At 35.2% G+C, this 25,436-nt stretch overlaps 1 protein-coding gene across 9 annotated transcripts in view; it reads right to left on the bottom strand.

Annotated features, from left to right (window-relative positions):
• The window catches only part of FUT8 (fucosyltransferase 8), a 391,770-nt gene that overhangs the window by 51,668 nt on the left and 314,666 nt on the right, over positions 1 to 25,436 (bottom strand). For all 9 annotated transcript variants that reach the window (XM_047736710.1, XM_047736711.1, XM_047736703.1 and 6 more), the window contains one exon: positions 9,709 to 9,946. In XM_047736710.1, coding sequence (XP_047592666.1) covers positions 9,709 to 9,946 — 238 coding nt within the window. The remainder of the gene's footprint in view (positions 1 to 9,708; positions 9,947 to 25,436) is intronic.

Below are 25,436 nucleotides of genomic sequence, written 5' to 3'. Positions count from 1 at the left end.
TTCTGCCAAAGGCAAGGAAAATGTGTGAGAAGGAAAGTCTATTATCTAAATTACATATATATATAATAAATTTTATATTATTATCTAATGTATAAATCTCTACCGAGTCTTCTTACTCAGCAACATCCTTTTGGAAGGAAAAAAAGGATATGTATAATTCCACTAAAGATCATGGACTATTATCTTTTCCTATTCCTTGGAATTAACTTATAATTTATATAACCTTGAGGAAAAACGATAAGGAAATTCTAGATTTATATCATCTCAGAACTCTTGCATATAAAACTAGCCAAAAGAGCTAGGAGGCATTCTTAACTTTCTTTATCATTTCAATAGTTATCTTATTTGTAGAATCATTTCTAAACTTGAATGTGATCTACATGTTTTAAACAAACAGAACTCTTATCAAAATGCTATGAAGGACTGCATTTGTCCTTTTATATATTAAATGTTTGAATCAAAAGCTAAATATGACTGAGCCTCAAAGACTTACATAGATGAAGCCAAACATTTGAAAAAGGAAGGAAGGAAGGAAGGAAGGAAGGAAGGAAGGAAGGAAGGAAAAAGAATTGATGAATCTGAGGGCTACTAGATCATATTAGAAGAAAGGTTCTTTACTTTAGGAAAGGATTTCCTTTGGGAATCCTTTATATAGCTCTGCTAAAATATTTAAAACATGACTTAGATTTATAAAAATTCAATTTATAGCAAATCTTTCTTTTTTTAAGAGATTTAATTTACTTATTTGAGAGAGAGAGAGAGAGAGAGCACAAGCAGGGGGAGTTGGAGAGGGAGAAGCAGGCTACCCACTGAGCAGGGAGACCTCCATGGGACTCAATCGCAGGACACCAGGATCATGACCTGAGTGGAAGGCAGATGCCCAAATGACTGAGCCACCCAGGTGCCCCCAACCAAATCTTTAAGAAACACACTTGTAACATAAAAATATACCTGTATTTACAAAACTACTGATAATTTCTGAGACGGGTATCATGGCTATCTATGTGGCCCAGACACTGCACAGGGAATAAGAGTACCTGGATTCTATTTCTAGCTCCAGCAACCTCGGATAGGTTCTAACTAGATGTAAGAGGACTTTTCAAAAACTTTCCCAATGAAATTGTTTCTATTCCACTTTAATGCTTATTATGTATTACTACTTCCTAAAACATACCTCTTTTTTATCTCTGAACCCATTCTGCCAGAAGCTTGTCTAAAAAGCCCAGAATATATTTCTAAAAAGATTCATTCTTAGTGATCAGCTATCTTTTAAAAAAACACAATCTACAATTTGGTAAAAGTGCTTCATACAACTTTCCAGGGTAACAGTTTGAAGTTTGGACCAGGATGCAGGAGAGGTAGGTTTGTATGTTTCTTTTGTTGCATTTATTATGTTCCGATCAAGTGCTTGGCCCTGTGTAAATAACCCAAAAGACCTAGGCCCTATTGCCCTCTAGAGTTTCCTCTTGAGGATAAAATAAACTAAAATTCCAAATATAGAATGGTGCTTCTTAAAGTTTTCCAGCAAAATGCTCCCAATAGCAAAGGAGGGTAAACTTACACTACTTGCGAATCTTAGTCTAAATCAATGGGCTGAAGTTTGATGTTTCATCAAATTTTTCATTTTACACCATTATAATATCCTGTTTGTTTTATTATTTGAAAATGACTGAACTTATGTACCAGCAACTAAAATTAATAGTCCAGGAAAATGTACCATGTTTATCCTGGCAGTTTGTAAGCCTCTGACTCACTTTCCCCAGGTTTACTTATAATTCAACTTGAAAAGCACTTGTAGGAATAAATTTGGAAATAAGCCTCTATGTGGGCTCACTCCGGGCAAGGCTGTTGTGTAGACGAAGCTTCAGCTCCCTAATCTTTTATTTCATAACTATAAATGAGATATCAAAGGCTTCTTTTTATGTCTTTAAGTGGGAAGCTGAAGATAAAGGAAATGTCATAGTGAAAAGTAGTTTGAGTTCTTCTGAGACATACTTATAATCTGGTATTTTATATTCTTGAAACAAAGATCTTTCTTTCTTTCTTTTATGAAACATAAATAGCAAAACAAAAGTCATACAGGTTGAACCAAAAGTCCTTAAGTATCGGCAATGATACTTGCTTAGGTCAGTAATTCTTAGAGGAGTGGGGTATAGGACAGAGAGAGCCATTGGAATCTTGAAGCACAGACAGCTTGCTTTTCATTGATTTATGGCACCAACTCACTCTCCAAGCCCAGTACCACCACCTCTTACCCCCCAAGCTCAGCCACTTTAAAAATCACTAACTACAGTGAGCCACTGTTAGGGGTGGGAGTAAATCTTGTACCTCAGATGTGTTGGTACAGGAAAAATATTGAGATGGAGGCTTAAGGTAGCCGCAGGGGAGACTCTTTGGTCTAGAATTTTATTATGATTCAACAGAGGGTTTATTAAACACAGAGATCTTTTAATGTCTAGAGGTTATTCTCAGAAGTCATCTTTCCTCTCTGGATCTCTTTCAATTTTTTAATGTTATAGTTAAACAGGTTCTAGAAACCATCCTTCTTTTATGTGGATTCTAAGGCCTAGTAGACACCAGCTGATTTATCCAGAATTATGCATCTTATAAATAACAGAACTGTGGTTGGCACATTGACTTCCACCTCCCTTCCGTCTACATCCTTCCCAGTTCATTCATGCCCAACACCTTACCCATTACAACCATGGTGGGCACAGAGACTGTCCTGAATATCTAGGAACTAAATAAAATTACTATTTATTTCTTCCCCCTGCCCTGTAACTTTTTTCAAACCTTCCATATAATTTCCACTGAAGAGTTATCTGTGGTATTTTCTTCTCAGTCATTTGCAGTCCCTAATTAAAGAAGTCATTTTATCATGGTAGCACAGAATTACGATTTTAATTTATAGATCTTTCCCTTATCACTACAGGTATTGTATAAAATCATATACATAAGCGCTACAATTTTAAAAAGGAAAAATTATATGACACTCTTTTAAAAGCTCAATCTTCATCTAAGAATAAAAAGATAACTTTTCTGTTGTTGCAGGTTATAATCTAATAATATATTCCATTATCATGTTTGTATTTTAAAATCTGGGACCAAGGGCGCCTGGGTGGCTCAGTGGGTTAAGCCGCTGCCTTCGGCTCAGGTCATGATCCCAGGGTCCTGGGTTCGAGCCCCACATTGGGCTTTCTGCTCAGCGGGGAGCCTGCTTCCTCCTCTCTCTCTGCCTGCCTCCCTGCTTATTTGTGATTTCTCTCTGTCAAATAAATAAATAAAAATCTTAGAAAAAAAAAATCTGGGACCAAACATACACGATGAAAATAAAATGTACATGAAAATGACCTTATACCTGTTATAGTTCTTAATCATTTTTCCTTGAGATTACAGCCCTACTAAAGTGGATAGAGAGGTAGGTCTTGAGTATCATGAGCTTTTTGTACAGCCAAACAGAGGTTCAGAAGCTATAATTAAATGCCGAAATCCAGAAAGATAAAAACAAGAGAAGTGAGATCAGATATGGTCAAACTCAGGGCCCATATTTTTTCCTCTTCCTCACATTACCTAAACAGAGAAATCAAGATGTCTTTGTAGCATGAGGGATCTAAAATATATGCATTTATTTCAAGTTTCTATTAATCAATCACCAAAGGTTGAAAATATTACTGTAAAAATGTCACATAGCATATCCATAGTGTATCCTAATAGGTCTAGTATGTCTATAGACTCTTAATCACTTCACTGGTTTATCAATCAGTCTATGTGAGTTTAGCCATTATTTAGGATACAAACTAGCTGGATCATTTAGATGATTCGACATTTTCGTAGTTCTTTAAATGTTAAAAATATCAGTTTCAGGGACGCCTGGGTGGCTCAGTTGGTTAAGCAGCTGCTTTCGGCTCAGGTCATGATCCCAGCGTCCTGGGATCGAGTCCCACATCGGGCTCCTTGCTCAGCAGGGAGCCTGCTTCTCTCTCTGCCTCTGCCTGCCATTCTGTCTGCCTGTGCTCGCTCTCTCTCCCTCTCTCTCTGACAAATAAATAAAAAAAATCTTTAAAAAAAAATATCAGTTTCACAGGAATACTTGAAGTATAATTTAATTTATGCTTTGTTTGCTAAAGATTTTCCTTTTGTGGTACCTGGCTCAGTCGGTTAAATGTCTGCCTTTGGCTCAGGTCATGGTCCCAAGGTCCTGGGATGGAGCCCCAAATTGGGCTCCCTGCTAGGGTGGGGGCCTGCTTCTCCCTCTCCCACTCCCTCTGCTTGTGTTCACTTTCTCTTTCTCTGTCAAATAAATAAAATCTTAAAAAAAAAAAAAAAAAGATTATCCTTTTGACCTAAGTGACAGATAATTTGCTTAAGGGGTTTAGTGGTAGAACTACCATGTGGTTGAGCAATCCCACTTCTAGGTATATATCCAAAGGAAATAAAATCAGAGAGATATCTGTACCCTCATTTTCACTTTATTCACAATAGCCAAGACACAGAAACAACCTACATGTCCACCAATGGATGAATGGATAAAGAAAATACACACACATAGAGGAGTATTATTCAGCCATGAGAAGGAAGTAAATCCCAGCATTTGTGACAACACCGATAGACCTTGAGGACATTATGCTAAGTGAAATAAGTCAGAGAAAGACAAATACTATATGATCTCATTTGTATGTGGCATCTAAAAAAAATTGAACTCGAAATAGAATAGATTGGCTGGAGAAGGGCAGAGGTAGAGGAAAAGGGTGAAGGTAGTGAAATGGTACCAACTTCCAGTTAAGATGTAAATTAGGCTGGGGATATAATGTACCATAACAGCTATAGATTAACAAGGCTATACTGTATATTTGAGAGTTATTAAAAGAATAAATCTTAAAAGTCCTTGTAAGTATATGAATTGATGGATGTTAACTATTATGTTGTACACTTTAAACTAATTCAATGTTATATGATAATTATATCTCAATAAAACTGGAAAAATAATTTGATCAATCAAGCTAGAAGGCTGAATTACCTTTCTATTCCTTCCATACAAAATGATACTGCAAATTGTTATCATACAAAAATTATTCAATTTCAAAATGCAGGGAAAATAGCATTATGTAACTGTTTTAGACAATTAACAACAATATTTTGTTTTTTTTTTCTGAATTTAGTTTGTGTTATTTGTCAGCTTTTAAAAATTTACCAAGAATAAATTCTAAAGGGTATTAAAAATGAAACAAAAAATTTTTAATTAAAAAAAAGTTCAGTGGTACTTGGATAACACCAAGAGCCAGCTAAAAGCCAATTAATTTCTAACATTGCCCATCTCTGAAGAAAAATAAAACAAAGGGCTCTGAATCTTGAACTAAAACCTGTTGGTTTCAGGGAGGAACAAAATCGTACAACCACCCAAACAGAAACCCAATAAATGATACATGTTTTCGGAACAAAACTTCAGTCTCTCAATAACCAAACTCTACAAGGAACTACTTCTAGTTTCCCCAATGATCCATGCTCTCTTGCCTCTCTTTTCACATGTTGTGCCCAATGACAGAAAATTCTTCTACCATATCTCTATCTGGCTGACTCCTACTCATACTTTGGGCCTCATTTTAAAAATCACTTCTTCCAGAAGAATCCCAAATATGTGTTAGATATGTGCTTCAGAGTCCTATCAACTTACCCATATCACAATATATTTTAATGTCCATTCAGTTGTCTGCCTTTCCCCCTAGGCTGCCCCTGACAGGATAGGGACTGTGTCTGTTTTCTTCATGTAGTCCAGCATGGTGCCTGGGATGGAGCAGGGGCTTTTGTTAAATTACTTTTATTTTAAGATTGCCTCCATATAAGGATGACAAATAAAACTCTGACCAAAATCTTTTTGAAATGAGGTATGGAGAGAAGGTAACCATCCAGTTTAGGTAACTAAATATAGCAAATGTCAATCTACTTAAAGATGTATTTAAATCAGGCACCTCTAGGGCATTAAATTTTTATCATATTTAGAAACACTTTTTGTTACTAGTCATTATCTTTATTTAAAAGAAAGTTTTCCAATTAGACCTATCAAATTAAGTCAGTTCAATTTATTACATATTAAGACAGTGGGAAAAGACAAGAGAAGGGAATACAAAATAGTCAAAGTGGTTTAACTGCTAATCTGAATAAATGTTCAATTTTTAGGACAGAAAGAAGAGTGGAGAATTGAGTTTAAATGGTTGAGGTTCTTTGTTGCTAAGTCATCTATTCAAGACTATTTATATCAATTAGATAAGCATTTTGGAAGCTGGCCATCATAATAGCTTCAAACAGTTAATATATATTAAAAATCAAATCAATTAACTGTTGATACTTCAAACCATTAAACACCAAGATTCCACTCTGAATTATCATAAGGAATATATCTGGAAGAATGAGTCTTATTACATGTAGTTAGTTCAGGCTTAGGAAACAGCTTGTATATATAGAAAAACAAATTGAATATACAGAAAAATAAATTGTCCATTTTATCAGCAACTTTAGAATAGACATGACATCTATTGGTGATGGGAAAGATTATTGTTATTATTTTAATTGGAAGCATAATTTTGAATATTTTGCTTCACTTAATGAAATTATTTAGTACAAAGGATATGATTTCATAAATAACGAAGGAGAAAAACAGAACTCAACCCACAACGAGGTATGCTTTAGCTACTGAAATGATCAGATGTGCATACTAACTCCTGTACTGGTGACAGATTTCAATAGAAATCACTAAATTCCACCTGCAGGCACATCATGTCAAGTGTGTATAAACAATAATAATTTCATGGCAGTGGTGCCAGGGGAAATATCCCAAGATTCTTTATACAAGTCAGTACAATAACAGATGTAGTAGTTGATTTATGGCTAACTGAAGAATTAATGTTAAAGAGCTTATTAAAATTCATTCTGTTTCCTCTAATTCTAGAAATGGGTTAGTTTTTCCAAAAGGTATATATTCAGATAATGTATATAAACAGAAACAGAAGTGGAGAGCTACCACAGCTTTTATAAAAATAAAATATTCTAAGCTCAAAACATAAATCTCTTCCTTCTTTTAGATAAATGATTAGCATCTAAATTATTTTAGTTACAATGAGTTCTGTAAGCATACTGAAAATAATCACCAGTTTAATTAATTAAAGGTGTCCAACAGGAACAGTTTAATTCATTAGCACAAAGAAAAGTATATGATTTTATACGATACCTGTAGTGATAAGGGAAAGATCTATAAATTAAAATCGTAATTCTGTGCTACCATGATAAAATGACTTCTTTAATTAGGGACTGCAAATGACTGAGAAGAAAATACCACAGATAACTCTTCAGTGGAAATTATATGGAAGGTTTGAAAAAAGTTACAGGGCAGGGGGAAGAAATAAATAGTAATTTTATTTAGTTCCTAGATATTCAGGACAGTCTCTGTGCCCACCATGGTTGTAATGGGTAAGGTGTTGGGCATGAATGAACTGGGAAGGATGTAGACGGAAGGGAGGTGGAAGTCAATGTGCCAACCACAGTTCTGTTATTTATAAGATGCATAATTCTGGATAAATCAGCTGGTGTCTACTAGGCCTTAGAATCCACATAAAAGAAGGATGGTTTCTAGAACCTGTTTAACTATAACATTATGAAATTCAGAAATTCTGCATGTTTCAAATTCAAGCCTGTTTAACCTTCAAGTGCTATAGTTGCCAATAGAGACTACAAAATGTATGAGCAGGACTAAAAATCAAACCAAACAACGAGTTGTAGCTTTTAGGCAAGGCAAAACTATATACTAAATTTGGTAAGTCTAGTGAGGCCAACTTTTTACTTTTCTTTTAACATAAGAACCTTGCCCTACTCTGACTGCATACTTCACAAGCAAAGAGGCTTGAAACTAAACTGAGTTCACAAAATGAAAAAGCTAGCTACCATGAATCTGACAGAACTGCTTTTCCTGTATCTTTCTAACCTTGACACCTAATCTGTTTGCCCCAGCTGTAAACTATAGAGCAGATCAATGGGAGATGTAACCTCAAAATCAAAGCTTAGCTAAGGTTCTAGATTAAGAGGTTCTTTTAAAACTTGGAGTTACAAAGAAAAAATATGTTGATATATACAATAGGGCTCCTAAATCATCCTAAGGAAGGCAAAACTCACATCACAAAAAAATACTTTAAATCCATATAGAACTGGGACGCCTGAGTGGCTCAGTTAGTTAAGTGTCTGCCTTTGGCTCAGGTCATGATCCCAGGGTTCTGGGATTGAGCCCTGTGTTGCCCTCCTTGCTCAGCAGGGAGCCTCCTTCTCCCTCTTCTACTCCCCCTCCCCCTGCTTGTGTGCTTGCTCTCTTTCTCTCTCTCAAGTAAATAAATAAAATCTTTAAAAAATAAAAAGTAAATCATATAGAAAATTTTATAGCACAACTTAAAGCATTTTATAAAAATTACCCAATTAGCTTTTCTGTCGCTTCTGTGAAGAGTCAGGTAGTATCTGATATTTTCCAAAGGAAGTAAAAAGACACAAAGGAACTAAAGTTACTCACTTTGGCAATGACAGAGCTACTTAATTCCACATCTACTGTTAAATTTGTGAAAAAAGATGCTCTGCTCCATGAGAAATTATATTAACATAAATGCCTCAGCCTTTTGAAAAATTTTTGACTTCCCACAAGGTCTAAGTGCAGAGATGGTGTATTGTCTTGTTTAGCATTTTACCTAATCACTTAGTTCAGTATCTGCCACACTCTAGGTACTCACTGTAATCTACCCAATGAATAAAGCTATTAACAGTAGTTAATAATTACTAGAATTCATGTATCAAGTACTATGCTAAGTGCATTACATATATTGTTTCACTTAATCCTACCAAGCAACTCAAAGAGGTAAGTAAATTATTACTTCCTATTTTACAGATGAGAGAACTAAGGCCTAGGTTACACAACTTGCCCAAGATTACAAACTGATAAAGCCAGGATTTTCACAGGGGTAGCCCAACTTTAGACCTTGTTTAAAGATCACCATGGTGTAGAAAGAACAATAGATAAGCAGTAAGAAACTCTATATTTTATTTCCTTTATCACTAAATTTTTGGAGATAATGTCTAGCACAGTACCTTATTCATATTTTTCCTCATCATGGAATTAAAATTGCACAAGCAAATCAGGTTTCATTGTCCTGAACTATAAAATGGAGGTAAAGATGCCTGCATGGTTTGCCTCAGTGATTCTCAAAAGTGTCGTCCCTGGATCTGGAAAATTTGTTAGACATGCAAATTCTCAGCACCCCTCCCAAACCTACTGAATCAGAAGCCAGTGTTTTTACAAGCCTTCCAAGTGATTCTAACACATGGTGAAGATTCTCATTTATCAGTCTACTTTACTAAATAATTATGAATATCAAATGAGTTCAATAATGTGAAAGTACCCTAAAAAGTGAATCGTGTATTATCATTAAAAGAGTAAATTACATTCCTTAAAAAAACTTAGTGGTTTTGCTAAAGCCAGATAAAAATGAACATTAGAAATGAAATAGGTCATAAAGTACTTTTAAAACAAAGTATCATTCTAAATTTTACCTTGGTAACATTGAAGAGTAATGGATCCAGAGAAAAAGATGACCACGAGCCATAAAACTGAGCCTAGAAATCTGATAATGTGGAACGTGGCAGTTCAACCCAGAAATGTGAAATACTGCACAGCCTTCTTACCTGACCAGTGTCCAGTGGAAGTGCCAGATCTGTCTGTACATGTCTCACTTACAGGTCTAAACACAGTTTCCCAACCTCCAGTAGCATAGCGCCAATTCTGAGATTCCAAGATGAGTGTTCGCTGAGTACCATATGCAATCATGAAGCAGTAGACCACATGATGGAGTTGACAGCCATAGCCACAGCCTTTGTTGATATTACATACCAGCTTCTTGGCTTTGCTGCAGTCCTTGGGATTCTGTCAGGGAGAAAGACAAACAAAGGTGAAGAGAGGTCATCTTCTCTTTATAACTGACAAGTGTCAAAAATCATATAATTAGCCAGGACTGATCCAGCATATCTTTTTTTTTTTTTTTTTTTAAGATTTTATTTATCCATTTGAGAGAGAGAGAGAGAGCAGGAGAGGGGAGAAGGTCAGAGGGAGAAGCAAACTCCCTGTGGAGCTGGGAGCCTGATGCTGGACGTAGTCCTGGGACTCTGGGATCATGACCTGAGCTGAAGGCAGACAGACGCTTAACCAACTGAGCCACCCAGGTGCCCTGATCCAGTGTATCTTACTAAACAAAGAAACCAGCTTTAAGGATTGAATTTCAAAGAATCCAGTGAAAGTTTATTTTAAAGAGATAGCAATGAGAAGGAACAACTGCTTTGGAAACATCACTAAACAAATATAAAACGAAGCATTACATTGAAAAAAATACTCTTTCACTTCTCTATCACTCAGAATATGCAAGTACGATCATCTCTGAACTCAGAGTTGCATAGACTAAGATTTTTACAAAAGAAGTAAAACAGTTTATTTATTCCAGTTCTATTTCAGCATGTTGTGCCTACCTTTTCAGCTGAAACTCAAATCATCTTAAATGCAAAACTATAATTTACCTCTTAATTCCATCTACAGAGTTCTAGATGTCACAAACAAAATGTATTTTTTCATTACGGAAGTAAAATCACTGAATAAAAAAAAAATGAGTTCAGGACGTAAAAAAAAACTAATCTTGGTGATTGCTCCTAGTTATTTCATAATAAAAAGTAGAATATGTTCTATATCATGCCAATTTTTTAGTCATTTAAGTATAATTAAAGTATTATGTTAGTTTTAGGCGTACAACATGATTCAACAATCCTATACAGTACTCAATGCTCATCATAAGTGTAGTCACCATCTGTTACCAAACATTATTACAATATTATTGACTATATTCCCTATGCTGTACTTTTCATCTCCTTGACTATTTTATAACTGGAAGTTTGTACTTCTTAATCCCCTTTATCTATTTCATACCTAACTGCCCACCTACTGTTATGCCAATTTTTAATCAGGAGGTCCATTTTTCTATTTGTATTCCCTGCTATAAGATGAATAGCAAATGGTTAAAACAATATTATCTAACAGTGGGTGCAACAAGGTTAGTTAATGAGAGATGTCCTTTTTATTCTAAAGCTTTGACTCTGCTATAATTCATATGGGCTATTATTAAATATCCTTAGGCATCTTAGTCTTCAAATAAAAATTTGTTTTGACAGGGACTCCTTAGCCGAGGAAGTTTTAAGCTGCTTTGTTTGCAAGGTTTAAAGAAAGGATGGGTGCCTTCAGGAACAGAATCTTTTCTCCCACAAAGTGAGAAGCAAAGAAACCAGTTCTCAATTTATATGAGCCCTGAGAAAAAGCAACTGCCAAACCACAAATCTACAACTATTTCCCAGGATATCATCTACTTGGTCAAGCAGAGCCTTAGAAACAAAAGCTAGGAAGGTGAAGGTATAAAATGATTCTGAAGGAAAAGCTGAGAAGGGAAAATGCAACATAGTTGTGCCACAGCAAACTGGTCTTCTTAGATAAAGCTGAACCCAATACCAAGAGCCTTTAAAAAAAAAAATTATTTGAGAGGGAGAGAGAGCAAGCAAGAGCACAAGAGAAGGGGGAAAAAGAAGCAGACACCCTGCCCTGTTGAGCAGGGAGCCCTAAGTGGGGCTCTATCCTAGGACACTGGAATCATGACCTGAGCCAAAGGCAGATGCTTAAACCACTGAGCCATGCAGGTGCCCCTATCAAGAACCTTCTGAAAAGTTAAGAGTCCTTATGAATCTAAGAGAATCCAGATAAAACTCAGCAAGATTTGGTCAATACTGTTTCCCTAATCAAGTACTAGAATTGCTGATTCTTTTCATTTTGAGACTTTGAAATCTAGTTGGCTTAGCCATAAAAGATTTGAGAGGAACAGAAGGGTATGTGATGTGTTATTGGAAGACCAGTATCCTTTATTTTCTATCCACTATAATGTAAGAATCTTGGGAATAAATAACATTTTCAAACTGATCCAAAGCTTTATTATTAACTCAACAGTTTATCTAAAGGGCAAATAGAGAAACTGACATTTGTCAGATTTTTCATGATTTGTAAGAAATATAGCACTTGAATATCTCTAAAATTCATATGAATGAAAAAGCAAATGTCCTTTATATATTTTTCAAAAGACTTTTTCTTTTAGAACAGCTTTTAGATACACAGAATTATTGCAAAGATAGTACAGAGATCCCATATACCTCACATCCAGTTTCCCCTATTATGTCTAACATTAATCTTCATTTTTTTAATGAAAAAAAGAGTGAGGGAACATAATAATTAAACATTTGAAACCACAAGCTGTTTTTTTTTAATAAAAAGAAGACACATCTGCATTAAGACAAGCACATCTACTGTGTTTCCTGAGTTTAATTAGAATGCAGTGCTTTGAGCACAAGAACTGAGTCCTAAGAGAAAGAAATGGACAGTTTATGAAACGAAGCTTAAATCAAGATTTTCAGCGCTCCTCAAACCAAGCTAAATCAGGAATATATTAAATCTTTCTGTTAAGCCATAGACAACACAGAGAAAGGATAATTTGGTTCTGGGAATGATAAAGGTCTACATATATACAGGGTAACCAACAAAAGATTCAAAGGCAGAGACTAGCAGTAAGAGAAGAGAAAATGAATGACTAGAACGAGAACAGTCAATAAAGTACTGAAGAAGCTCAAAGCCACAGCCCAATTTTTTCATAAAAATATTTAAAAGTCTATGGGGCGCCTGGGTGGCTCAGTGGGTTAAGCCGCTGCCTTCGGCTCAGGTCATGATCTCAGGGTCCTGGGATCGAGCCCCGCATCGGGCTCTCTGCTCAGCGGGGAGCCTGCTTCCTCCTCTCTCTCTGCCTGCCTCTCTGCCTGCTTGTGATCTCTCTCTGTCAAATAAATAAATAAAAAATCTAAAAAAAAAAAAAATTTAAAAGTCTGAAAAGTTCAAAATATCTTGTTCATAAAAAGCCAGAGAGAGTAAGAAATAGAAAAAAAAAAGTGTGTTTCTAACATAAGATTAGGTTCACCAGAATAAATATCTAGAAAAAAACAAGCAACAAACAGATTTACAGGAATCTATAAATTGTTGTTACACACACACACACACACACGCATGTGTGCATATATATGTATGCATAATCTTCAAATTTCTTACCAAATAGCCTTTGTCAATTGCCATTGATCCTGGTTTTACACTTTCTGTCTTCAAAAGTCTTGCTGGTATGTCTCATCCATAAGCAAGCATATATAGAAGGGCCTCATTACTAAAAGAAGCTTTAATTATGCTAATGCTTTAACAGCGGAGCTATATCTGATGATAAAATCTGTTTTTCAATAACTTATATATATGTGCCTAATGTATTTCCTTCTATATCTCTCTATCAGTTATGCAAAAATGCAGGCATATTGTTTTGTTCTATATTGTGATTCTTTTGATTCTTCTCCTCTCTCCCCTTTTATGACACTCTCCACTCATCACACAAACACACATGAGACGTGTGTGTGTGGAATATGATACACTCCCAGTAGAAGTCCTACCAGGAAGTACTTCTCATCTGAGAATGGAAAACGGGGAAATACAGATTGAAAATACACCTCTTAGGTCCCCTGGAAGTGGGTCTCACTTCTCTCTGCCTTGAGTATCACTCACTGACCAAGTAAAGTGAACTTTTGTTCATTAATTAAGTATTTATTAAGCCCTTAATATATACAACAAAACTCAGGAGATGAACAACCCAATAGAATAAGAAATTATACATAAATAATAACAGACAACTTAAATTTAATAAGACTGTGATGAACAAGAAATTAAGGACTAGAAGAAGGAAAAATCACTTTCAGCTGAACTGGAAAGCGTTATAAATAAAAACTGTATTTAAACTAAACCTTAAAAGATAAATTCATTGTATTTATGAAATGCTAAGTAAAAGTACTTTTTTCATTAGTAAATGAGTGTCCATATTGTAAAGAATGATAGTTAAGAGCAAAGTAAAATTATAAACTCTCTAAATTATACTTATAATGTGGGATTTTTTATATATAGGGTCTTCTTGGAAGTCAAAGGCATTAATAGGCACATACATTCTTCTTCCTTGCAATGATGAGGATTATTCAAGTTTCAGAAACAGGAGGTAATTTTGTCAAAATTACTTGAGACAACATGCTCTAGTTAAAGAACTTTGCATAGAGGGGCGCCTGGGTGGCTCAGTGGGTTAAAGCCTCTGCCTTCGGCTCAGGTCATGATCCCAGGGTCCTGGGATCGAGCCCCGCATCGGGCTCTCTGCTCAGCGGGGAGCCTGCTTCCTCCTCTCTCTCTCTCTCTCTCTGCTTGCCTCTCTGCCTACTTGTGATCTGTCTGTCAAATAAATAAATAAAATCTTAAACAAAAAAAGAACTTTGCATAGAAAAGCTTAAGATACAATTTTGTTCTAATTCAGGCTCTGTTATGAATTAAGTTGTATTTCACACTGGACAAATGCAGTATTTCGTGCATTTAGTGCACAAGGTAGCCCAATTATGGACCTTTATAAGCTAACAATATTATGTAACATTCTTATAGTTATAATTCTCCAGCAAAGCTATCACTACAGTACATACAAACCACAAAATAAGGACTTAAGGTAAAACAGCATTCTTCTGTATTCAGTTTCCTTTTCTTCCTTTTTTTTTTTTAAACACTATCTGAGGCATTTGTTCTGACATTGCTAGTTTCCAAGAATGACTCTCGATCAATAGAACCAAAAGCTGTATTTTTTCTCATTATCCTATAAATAAAAATTGAGACATATATTAAAATCAATATGCCTCTAGGGTGGTACATTAAGAGAAACAGCATCTCTTAAACCTAAATGATTACTAATTCACTAAAGGCACCATCATAATGCTGAAATATTTTAGACCTTTTTACTTTGGTTAAAATACGAATATAGTTACTCTCGAACATATTTCAAATTAGGAAGCTGGTTTAATTTCTACTTTGCTAAAAACAAGTAATTTTGAATCAACTAGTAAACCAGAATTATTCTTACATTATGTTGGCTCTGCTAAGATTTAGAAGTTTGCATGGCCTTCATTTAGTAAATTAGTAGTAATTGTGAATTAATGATGTAACATTATAATAGTACTGATTCCATGACTTTTAAATTAAATCAGAGATAAAGCCTTTTGCCACGACTATTTAGATTTCCAATACACACAAGTAAAAGCCTCTTCAGAGGGAAATTTTCCAGCGACCATGTAATTTTCCTCACTTATCTGCCTAGATTTACTACAGAACAAAAACATTGTGTTAAAAGGCTAAATTAACAAGAAACAAAAAAAACTTAGTCAATATAAACTGGACATAGTATTTCCAGGCAACTCCTGTAAAGAGTAAATGCTCAATAACAATTAGTTCAATTGAATTCCATGTAGGGAGAGAAAGGTGATATCAAGCTGACAGTAACAAAAATAAATTAATTGGTGACAAGCCAGAATTTAGAATTCAGCTCTCTCAATCTATTGTTCAATGCTCTTATATATCCTCCCATGAGGTCTTTAATCTATGATTCAACAAGAAGTACAGGCTCAGAGGATTATCTGATCACTCTCCTAGCTTTATAGACAAATGCACACTTGACAATAAGAATTTCATATATTTAAAGTGTACAACATGTTGATATATATACATATATACACATACATACATACACTGTGAAATGATTACCACAATCAAGCTAATTAACATATCCATCACTTCATATCATTACAATTTACCTTTGGTAGTGAGAACTCTTGAGATCAACTCTCGTAGCAAATTTCAAGTATATAATGCCATTATTATTAATTATAGTCATTATGCTGTACATTAGATCTCTAGAACTTACTCATCCCACATAAGTGAACTTCTGTACCTTGGATCAACATCTCTCCATTTCCCCCATCTCCTTGTTCTTGGTTACTACTGTACTACTCTCTGCTTTTATGAATTTGACATTTTTAGATTGCAAATATGAGATCATGCAATATTTATCTTCCTGTGTCTTATCCATCTTGCAAAAGCAGATTTTCTTATTTTGTGGCTGAATAACATTCCATTTTACACACACACACATGCACACACACAAACACACACATCCATTTATCCATTGACAGACACATAGGTTGTTTCCATATTTTAACTCTTGTGAATAATGCTGCAGTGAACAAGGGGTTTGAGATAGATTTTTTTTTATTTCCTTTAGATATATACTACCAAGAAGTGGGATTGCTGTATCATATAGTAGTTCTATTTTTAACTTTTTGAGGAATCTATATACTGTTTTCCATAATGGCTATTCCAACTTACATTCCCACCAATGGTGTCCAAGGGTTCCCTTTTCTCCACATCCTTACAAAACTTGTTATTTTTCATGATAATATTTATGATAATAGCCAGTCTAACAGGTAAGAGGTGATATCTCATTGTTTCCCTGATTAGTGATCTCTTGACCATTCACAGGTCTTCTTCTGAGAAATGTCAGTTCAGATCCTCACTCTGTATTTTAATTATGTTATTTGTTTTTTGCTATTGAGTTGAATTCCCTATACATCTGGATGTTAACTCCTTATGAGATAAATGATTTACAAATATTTTCTCCCATTCTGCAGGTTGTCTTTTCATTTTGTTTATCATTTCATTTGCTGTGCAGAAGCCTTTTCATTTGCTGCAGTCACTTGCTGATTTTTACTTTTGTTGATTGTGCTTTTGGTGTCATATCCAAAAACTCTTTGTCAAGAACAATGTCCAAGGAGCTTTCCCTCTAAGTTTTCTTCTAGTACTTTGATGGTTTCAGGTCTTACATTTAAAGACCAAGACTCAGAACCCTGAGGATTCTTCCAGTAACTCTCTAACAGCATTTCTTCTCTAGGGAGGAGTTAAGCCATAGACAGCTTCTATTCTAAAGAAGAGAGGTCAGAAACCAAAGGAATGAGCTAGGTAAGTCAAATTTTATTGTCCTCTTTGTCTCCTCTAATCACAAGACTGAACAGTCTTTAATTTGTTTGTTTAAAAAGATCTGCAACATCTAGCTTTCTGTTGGTAATGAAGAAAAGATTCATTAATAGTGTGGTAAAAGCATTTCATTATATTGGAAACAGTCTGATTTTATTTCTCTAAAATTATTTTCAGAGCCAAAGCAGAGAAGGTAATGAAGCAAATAAGAGAACTGGAGTACTGCACTGTGGTAATTAAAATGAAAACTCTGGGCATAGTTAATAACCATGAAAGAGAAAAGTTAAAAAGCATTCTCATTTTTAAAAGCCAGGCCTGGAAATTATTGTCTTTTAACCCATTAAACATGAATATTTTCATAGCAAAGTTAAGATAGTACAGAGGTGTCCTATCTACCCCTCCTACAAAGAACAATTTGTTCCAAGTAGTATGAACAACTCAATAGCTTAGGCCCAAGTAGGCTATCCAATACTGCAGGAAATCAATTTCCCTTTAGGTATTTTATAAACTTTTAAGTGTGGAAACTTGATGGAGAAAAGATATCAAGATACATACACACTGAACAAAGGCATATGGTCACTATACAGCTATAGGAGAGGAAAGATCTTGGTAAGTAAAGCAACAAACAATTGGCTTACTTTAAACACATATTTGAAATTTTTGCTCTTTGCCTAGAAGGCTCTATTGAAAGTTCTAAAGCCATTTTTAAAAAAGATGGAAATTCTACAAATCCAGTGGAAAGCAACAAACATGATGGGGCATTTCTTCTACGGAGGGTCTTTGAGATAGCAGTCCTTCATCTCTGGATATCCCAGGTGGTCTCTACAAAATCTCTACACTTCAGGCTCAAGAGATGAGTACATTAGAGCAAACTCGGTAACATTTTCTGCTACTGTAAAAGCCATAAAGGAAAGGCAGAGAAAGAATGAAATGCATCAAAATCCAACTTTTCTCATTCAGGAATCCAATGTAAATAAGGCTGGTGAAGAAAAGCTAAGTTACCCGAGAGGCCAGATTCTGCTAATCCTACACAAATGTACAGAAGATGTATAACCTCAAGCACCTTCAATTTTTCTCCAGAGGTTTAGAGTCTGATTTCTAGGTGTCAGAACCAACAAACTGCTCAGTTTAAAAATAACATACTTTTCGGGCACCTGGGTGGCTCAGTGGGTTAAGCCTCTGCCTTCGGCTTAAGTCATGATCTCAGGGTCCTAGGATGGAGTACCGCATTGGGCTCTCTGCTCAGCGGAGAGCCTGCTTCCCCCTCTCTCTCTGCCTGCCTCTCTGCCTACTTGTGATTTCTCTCTCTGTGTGTCAAATAAATAAAATCTTTTTTTTAAAAGTTAAAAAAAAACATACTTTCAAAATTAAAGTTGAATTTCAGAAATATCTTCCACTATTTTACTTAACAGAACTCATTCAGCTTTCTTTCCTTAAAACTGAGATTCAGAGAGGACATGGCAGATACTCTTTTAAAAAAATGGAGAAGGGAAAAGAATAGGGAAAGGACAGAGGGAAAGGGAAGAAAGGGGGAAGAGGGAAGAAAGAGGGAGGAAAGGGGGAAAAGGGAAGAAGTGTTGAGGGAAAGAGCAGGGCTGGGGTGGGGAGAGGGAGAAAAGTAAAAGCAAGCTGGGAATGGTTAGTCCAGATCAAAAGATGATGTAAAAACAAAAAGAGGATAAAGTAGACGGCAGATACAAAAGAGAAACATTAATTGAAACTCTGTTCTGTGCAAAGGCTGCTGCAAATGTTTAGTTTTGTTGTAAATAAATGAGTAACTTAAACTGTTTGTCAGCTCTTCCATTCTGCAAAGTGCCATTCATCCCAGGAGCACTGGTACTTGCAGCACTTGTCTGTCTACTCACTGGCTTTTAAATCAAACCATCAACAATAACTAAACCGGAGATCAAATCCTGCAGCCTCTTCTCTGGACAGCACCACTGTTCTATTTCTTCATGCAGCTATCCAAGCACTAAGAATCCCTGTTAGCTGGGCTTAAATTTCTTGGAAATTCCTAGTTATTATTATCACTTTTAATTAAAAATAAAACATTCTTAAGATAATTTTCCTCAATGCCTCAGGTTAACAGTCATCTAACTGAATCAGGTTATTTACTTTTTGAAATCTTTAACACTGAATTTTTTGCGGCTTATTTTTAAGTAATTTAAAGCCCACAATAAATTACAAAAACAGTAGAGAGTTACCATGTATACCTTCCACAGAGCTTTCCCAATGAGAACATCTTACTTAACCACAGCTCATTATCATTATCAGGAAACTGACATTACATAACATAATTAACTAATATATAGACCTTCTTTGGATTTCACCAGGTTTTACATGCATTCTTTTTTGGAGATGTGTGTGTATAGTATCCAATTTTATAACATGTATAGACTCATGTAACTAGTACTACAATCAGGATATAAACTGTTACATCAAAACAAAGAAATTCTCTTATACTACTCCCTTTAAGAGTCACACCCTTCCCCAAATGTTAATCTCTGAATCTCTGTGAACTACTGATCGTTCTCCATGACTAAGTAATTTAGTAACTTTGGGAGTGTTATCAATGAAATCAGAGAGTATGTAGCCTTTTCAGTTTGGCCTTTTTAAAAATCACTTAGCATAATGCTCTTGAGATCCATCCAAGCTACTGTGTGTATCAATAGTTCAGCTCCTTTTATTACCAACTTCTAGTCTGTTACGCGGATTGTGCCACAACCTGTTCACCCACTGAAGGGCATTTGGGCTGTTTTCAGGTTTAGGGTATTACAAATTAAGTTGCTATGCATGCAAATGTACAGATTACTGTGTGCATATGAATTTTTATTTCTCTAGGATAAATATACAAGTATTTTTTATTTTTTATTTTATTTTTTTAAATTTCTTTTCAGCTTAACAGTATTCATTGTTTTTGCACCACATCCAGTGCTCCATGCAATCCGTGCCCTCTCTAATACCCACCACCTGGTTCCCCCAACCTCCCACCCCCCGCCTCTTCAAAACCCTCAGATTGTTTTTCAGAGTCCATAGTCTCTCATGGTTCACCTCCCCTTCCAATTTCACTCAACTCCCTTCTCCTCTCCATCTCCCCTTGTCCTCCATGCTATTTGTTATGCTCCACAAATAAGTGAAACCATATGATAACTGACTCTCTCTGCTTGACTTATTTCACTCAGCATAATCTCTTCCAGTCTCGTCCATGTTGCTACAAAAGTTGGGTATTCATTCTTTCTGATGGAGGCATAATACTCCATAGTGTATAGGGACTACATCTTCCTTATCCATTCGTCCGTTGAAGGGCATCTTGGTTCTTTCCATAGTTTGGCGATTGTAGCCATTGCTGCTATAAACATTGGGGTACAGATGGCCCTTCTTTTCACTACATCTGTATCTTTGAGGTAAATACCCAGTAGTGCAATTGCAGGGTCATAGGGAAGCTCTATTTTTAATTTCTTGAGGAATCTCCACACTGTTCTCCAAAGTGGCTGCACCAACTTGCATTCCCACCAACAGTGTAAGAGGGTTCCCCTTTCTCCACATCCTCTCCAACACATGTTGTTTCCTCTCTTGCTAATTTTGGCCATTCTAACTGGTGTAAGGTGGTATCTCAATGTGGTTTTAATTTGAATCTCCCTGATAGCTAGTGATGATGAACATTTTTTCATGTGCCTGATAGCCATTTGTATGTCTTCATTGGAGAAATGTCTGTTCATATCTTCTGCCCATTTTTTTATATGATTGTCTGTTTTGTGTGTGTTGAGTTTGAGAAGTTCTTTATAGATCCTGGATATCAAACTTTTGTCTGTACTGTCATTTGCAAATATCTTCTCCCATTCCGTGGGTTGCCTCTTTGCTTTGTTGACTGTTTCCTTTGCTGTGCAGAAGCTTTTGATCTTGATGAAGTCCCAAAAGTTCATCTTCTTTTTTGTTTCCTTTGCCTTTGGAGACATATCTTGAAAGAAGTTGCTGTGGCTGATATTGAAGTATAATTGTGAATCAAAGTGCCAAACTGTTTCCCAGAATGACTATACCATTTTACATTTCCTTAAGAAACGTATGAGAGAGCTGGTGGCTCTAAATTCTTGTATTTTTTAATGTTAGCCATTCTGATGGGTGTGTGCTGGGATCTCACCATGTTTTTAGGTTACATTTCCCTAATAGTTAATGATTTTGTACATCTTTTCATGTGCATATTTGTCATCCATATACCTTCCATGGTAGAATTGTCTGCTCAAAACCTTTGTCCATTTTCCAATTGGATTGTATCTTACTCTTGACATTAAAGAATTCTTAATATATTCTGGATACAAGACCATTGTTGGGTATGTGATTTGCAAAGATTTTCTCCCCAACTATGGCTTGTTTCTACATCCTCTTCAACAGGGTCATTCACAGGACAAAAGCTTTTAATTTGACAAAGTTCAACTTACTGATTTTTTTTTTTCCTTTTATAAGCCATTTTTTTGGTGTCATGTTTAAGAACTTTTAGCCTAGGTCACAAAGATTTATTCCAACCCTTTCTTCTAAAAGTTTTGTAGTTTTATATGTTACATTTATCTGTTAGATTTACTACCTGTTTTGAGTTATTTTATGTAAAATGTGAGGATTAGGTCAAGTTCATTTTTTTCCCTATGAAATGTCCTTCCTCCACTGCTTTTGCACCTTTCCCAAAAATCAACTGCCTACTCATAAGTATATATTCAAAGAACTGAAAACTATTACTCTAATGCATGTAGAGACATGTTAACTGCAATGCTATTTTAAAATAGCAAAAGGTGTAAACAATCCAAATGTCCACCCACAAATGAATAGATGAACACATTTTAGTGATACTCACATAATGGAGTATTACTCAGCCATAGAAAGGAATGAAGTACTCATATATGCTACAACATGGATGGAACCTGAAAACATTATTCTAAATCAAAGAAGTCAGAGAGTAAAGATCACATATTGTATGATTCGATTCATATGAAATATTCAGAATAGGTAAATCCATAGAGAATGCAGATTGGTCGTTTCCAGAGGCTATGGGAAGAGGGAATGGGGGACTGAGAGCAAATGCTTAATGGATATGAGGTTTTCTCTTAAGCTGATGAAATGCTATGCAACTAGATTAAAGGTAGTGGTCACATGATCTTGTGAATGCTCTAGATAGCACTGAACTATTCATTTTAGATGTTTTTATAAATTTCAACTCAGTGAAAAAAAGTTAGCTTACCCATATGGGTTTATTTGGGATTCTGTTCTGTTTCATTGATATGTAGGTCTGTCCCTCCTCCAATAGCATACATTATTTTGATTACCATTGCTATAGTTGTCAAGTCTTAAAACTATAAAGTATAATTGGTCCAACTTTATTCTTCTTTTTCAAAATTGCTTTAGCTGTTTTAGTTCCTTTGTATTTTCATATAAATTTTGGAATCAATTTGTCTATATAAACAAATAGAAAAAAGGACTTGCTGGGATTTTAATAGGAATTATGTTAAGCTTATGGATCAGTCTGGGACGAACTGACATCTTTTCTATGTTGTCTTCCAACATAATATATTAATTTACTCATTAGATTTTTAATTTCTTTCATCAGATTTTATATAGCACTTTTACCTAAGTATTTCATTTTCAATTTTCAGAGCAACTATAAATGGCAGTATGTCTTAAAATTCTGGTTTCCAATTATTTCTTGCTAGGATACAGAAATATAATTAATGATGATTACCTATCTCACAACTTTGCTAAACTCATTTATTCTAGGAGTTTTACTGCTGTGTGGTTATTGTTATTGTTTGGTAGGTTACTTGCAATATTACTGTGTAGACAATCATGTCACCTGTGAATAGGGACAGTCTTCTTTCTTTCTAGTATGATTGCTACTTATTTCTTTGTCTTGCTTTACTGGACTGCACAGAACTTCCATTACTATGAATAGGAGTGAGAGAATAGGTGAAAGAGGATATCACTGCCTCATTCCCAATTTTAGGGATAAAGTATTTCGTTTAGTCTTTCACCATTAAGTGTGATGATACCTATAGGTTATTTGTCCTATTTCTTCCTAGTCTGCTGAGTGTTTCATGTCATGAATGGGTGTTGGATTTTGTCAATTTTTTTAATCATGTTGACATTTTTTATCATCTTATCAACATATTTTATTATTTTCAACCTATTTTATGATATGTATATTCGTGTATATATGTATATATCATATATATCATGTATGTATATATGTATGTGTGTATATATGTATGTGTGTGTGCGTATATGTGCGTATATATACATATATATTGTATATATATACATATATGCATACGTATATATACATATATATGCACGCACACATACATATATACATATATCATGACCAAATGGGGTTTATTCAAGGAATGCAAAGTTGGTTAAGTATTCAAAATACATTCGATGCAATCTATCACATTAACAGTTTAAAGAAGAAAATCTCCATGATTATACAAATTCATAAAGCAAAAGCATTTTCAAATCCAACATCCATTCCTGCTTTCCTGTACATAATCTGAACTCTCAGTATTCAACTGTGATTCATCTATATATACACACACATATAATTTATTAGTCTACTCATATCAACATTTCAGCATTTCAAGTGGGATGCAGAAACCTCACCACCTTTACTCTCTCCCCTTTCACAATATAATTGTCTTAAAGATTACCTTTACATACATTGAAAACTACATCAGATAATGTTATAAATTTTGCTTTCCATCACCAAACATTTTTAAAAATTTAAGTGGAGAAGACTAATCAATTACCCTAGGTCTACTCTTTCATTTGCATTTTCTTCATTCCTGACATTCCAAGTTTCCTTCTGTCATTATTTTCTTCCCATCTGAAGAAATTTCTTTTTTTTAAACCAAGTCCGCTGGCAATGAATTCTTCCAGTTTTCCTTCATCTGAAAATGTTTTTATTTCACCTCATTATATTTTCTCTGGATGAAGAATTCTAGGCTGCCAGTTCTTTTCTTCTGGCACTTAAAAAATATCTTACTACTTCTCTCTGGCCTCCATGTTTTCTAATGAGAAATTGACTGTCATTCAAATGGTTCCCCTCTATGTAACGCATTGCTTCTCTCTAGCTGCTTTAAAGAATTTTTTGCCTTTGGTTTTTCAGCAAATTACGTATAAAGTGGCTGGAAATGGATTACTTTGGGTTTTTCCTGTTGGGAATTTGCTCAACTTCTTGAACTTGTTGGCTTGCCAAATTTGGGAAGTTTTCAGTCATTTCTTCAATCCCTCACTCTTACTTAAACTTCTCTCCTTGGACTCCAAAGATAACAAACATAAATTTTTGTTGCTGTTGTTATTGTCCCATAGGTCCCTGAGGCTCTGTTTACTTTTTTTGTTCAATCTTTATTCTCTCTGTTGTCAGACTGGATAATTTCCATTGTTCTAACTTCAAGTGCACTGACTCTTTCCTCTGTTACAGCTATCCTACCATGAGCCAGTTTTTTACTTAGGTTACTGCATTTTTCAGTTCTAAAATTTTACATTTGTTTTTTCATTATATCATCTATTTCTTCACCCAGGCTTTCTATTTTTTCATTTGTTTTCAGGCTGTAATTACTACTGGAGGACTTTTATTATTCTATCTTCTTTAAAATACTTATCAGGTAATTCCAACATGTGTCATTTCAGTATACTATCTATAGCTGATTATCTTTTGTCATTTGAATTAAGATTTACCTGGTTCTTAGTATACGGTGAATATTATGTTATGAGACTCTGCTTTCTATTATCTATTTTGGTAGGAAGCAAACTACACAGATTCCTAGCTCACTTGTACTGGCTGTAGCCCAAATGTCAATTTAATAGTTAAAACTTTTTCAGTGTTATTTTGTTCTACCCACTTGTGGGCTAACCAAGAGCCAGTGTGAAGCCTAGGTCGTATATCATACCAGAGTTCAGTTTTCAAACCTTTTTGTGCATCAATTCTCATTAGTCACATGCATGTGATGTTCAGAGGTCTGCCCAGGATTTCAAACACAGATTTGAAAAATCCTGTTCTCTAACTCCCTCTTCTCTATAACCCTCCATCCACTCTAGTGGTAGTGAGAATGGGAACTGCCTCATTATTGCAGTGTGGTGATGGCAGACGGGTTTTGTCCAATGGCTCTGAGGTTGTAACACCAGCTGGGAGAGGCAGGGGTGCCCTCATTACTGAAAGGCAGGTATGGTGGACAGGGCTAGGTGCTCAAGCTCTACAGCAATGGGACTGCAAAGGGCAGGGGGCAACTGTTTTCATGACGTTTGCCTGGAACAGGATAGATGTAATAAAAAATGAGACCTTTTTTTTTTTTGCTTTATCCATTAGTATTTTTAGGTTGGAGGATTCTCTAGCACGTCCAACTGGGATATATAGGAATAAAACAAGCAAAAACAAACATAG

The sequence above is a fragment of the Lutra lutra genome, chromosome 7 (assembly GCF_902655055.1).
Source record: "Lutra lutra chromosome 7, mLutLut1.2, whole genome shotgun sequence".
Lineage (NCBI taxonomy): Eukaryota > Metazoa > Chordata > Mammalia > Carnivora > Mustelidae > Lutra > Lutra lutra.
This window is presented reverse-complemented; position numbering and strand designations above follow the sequence as displayed.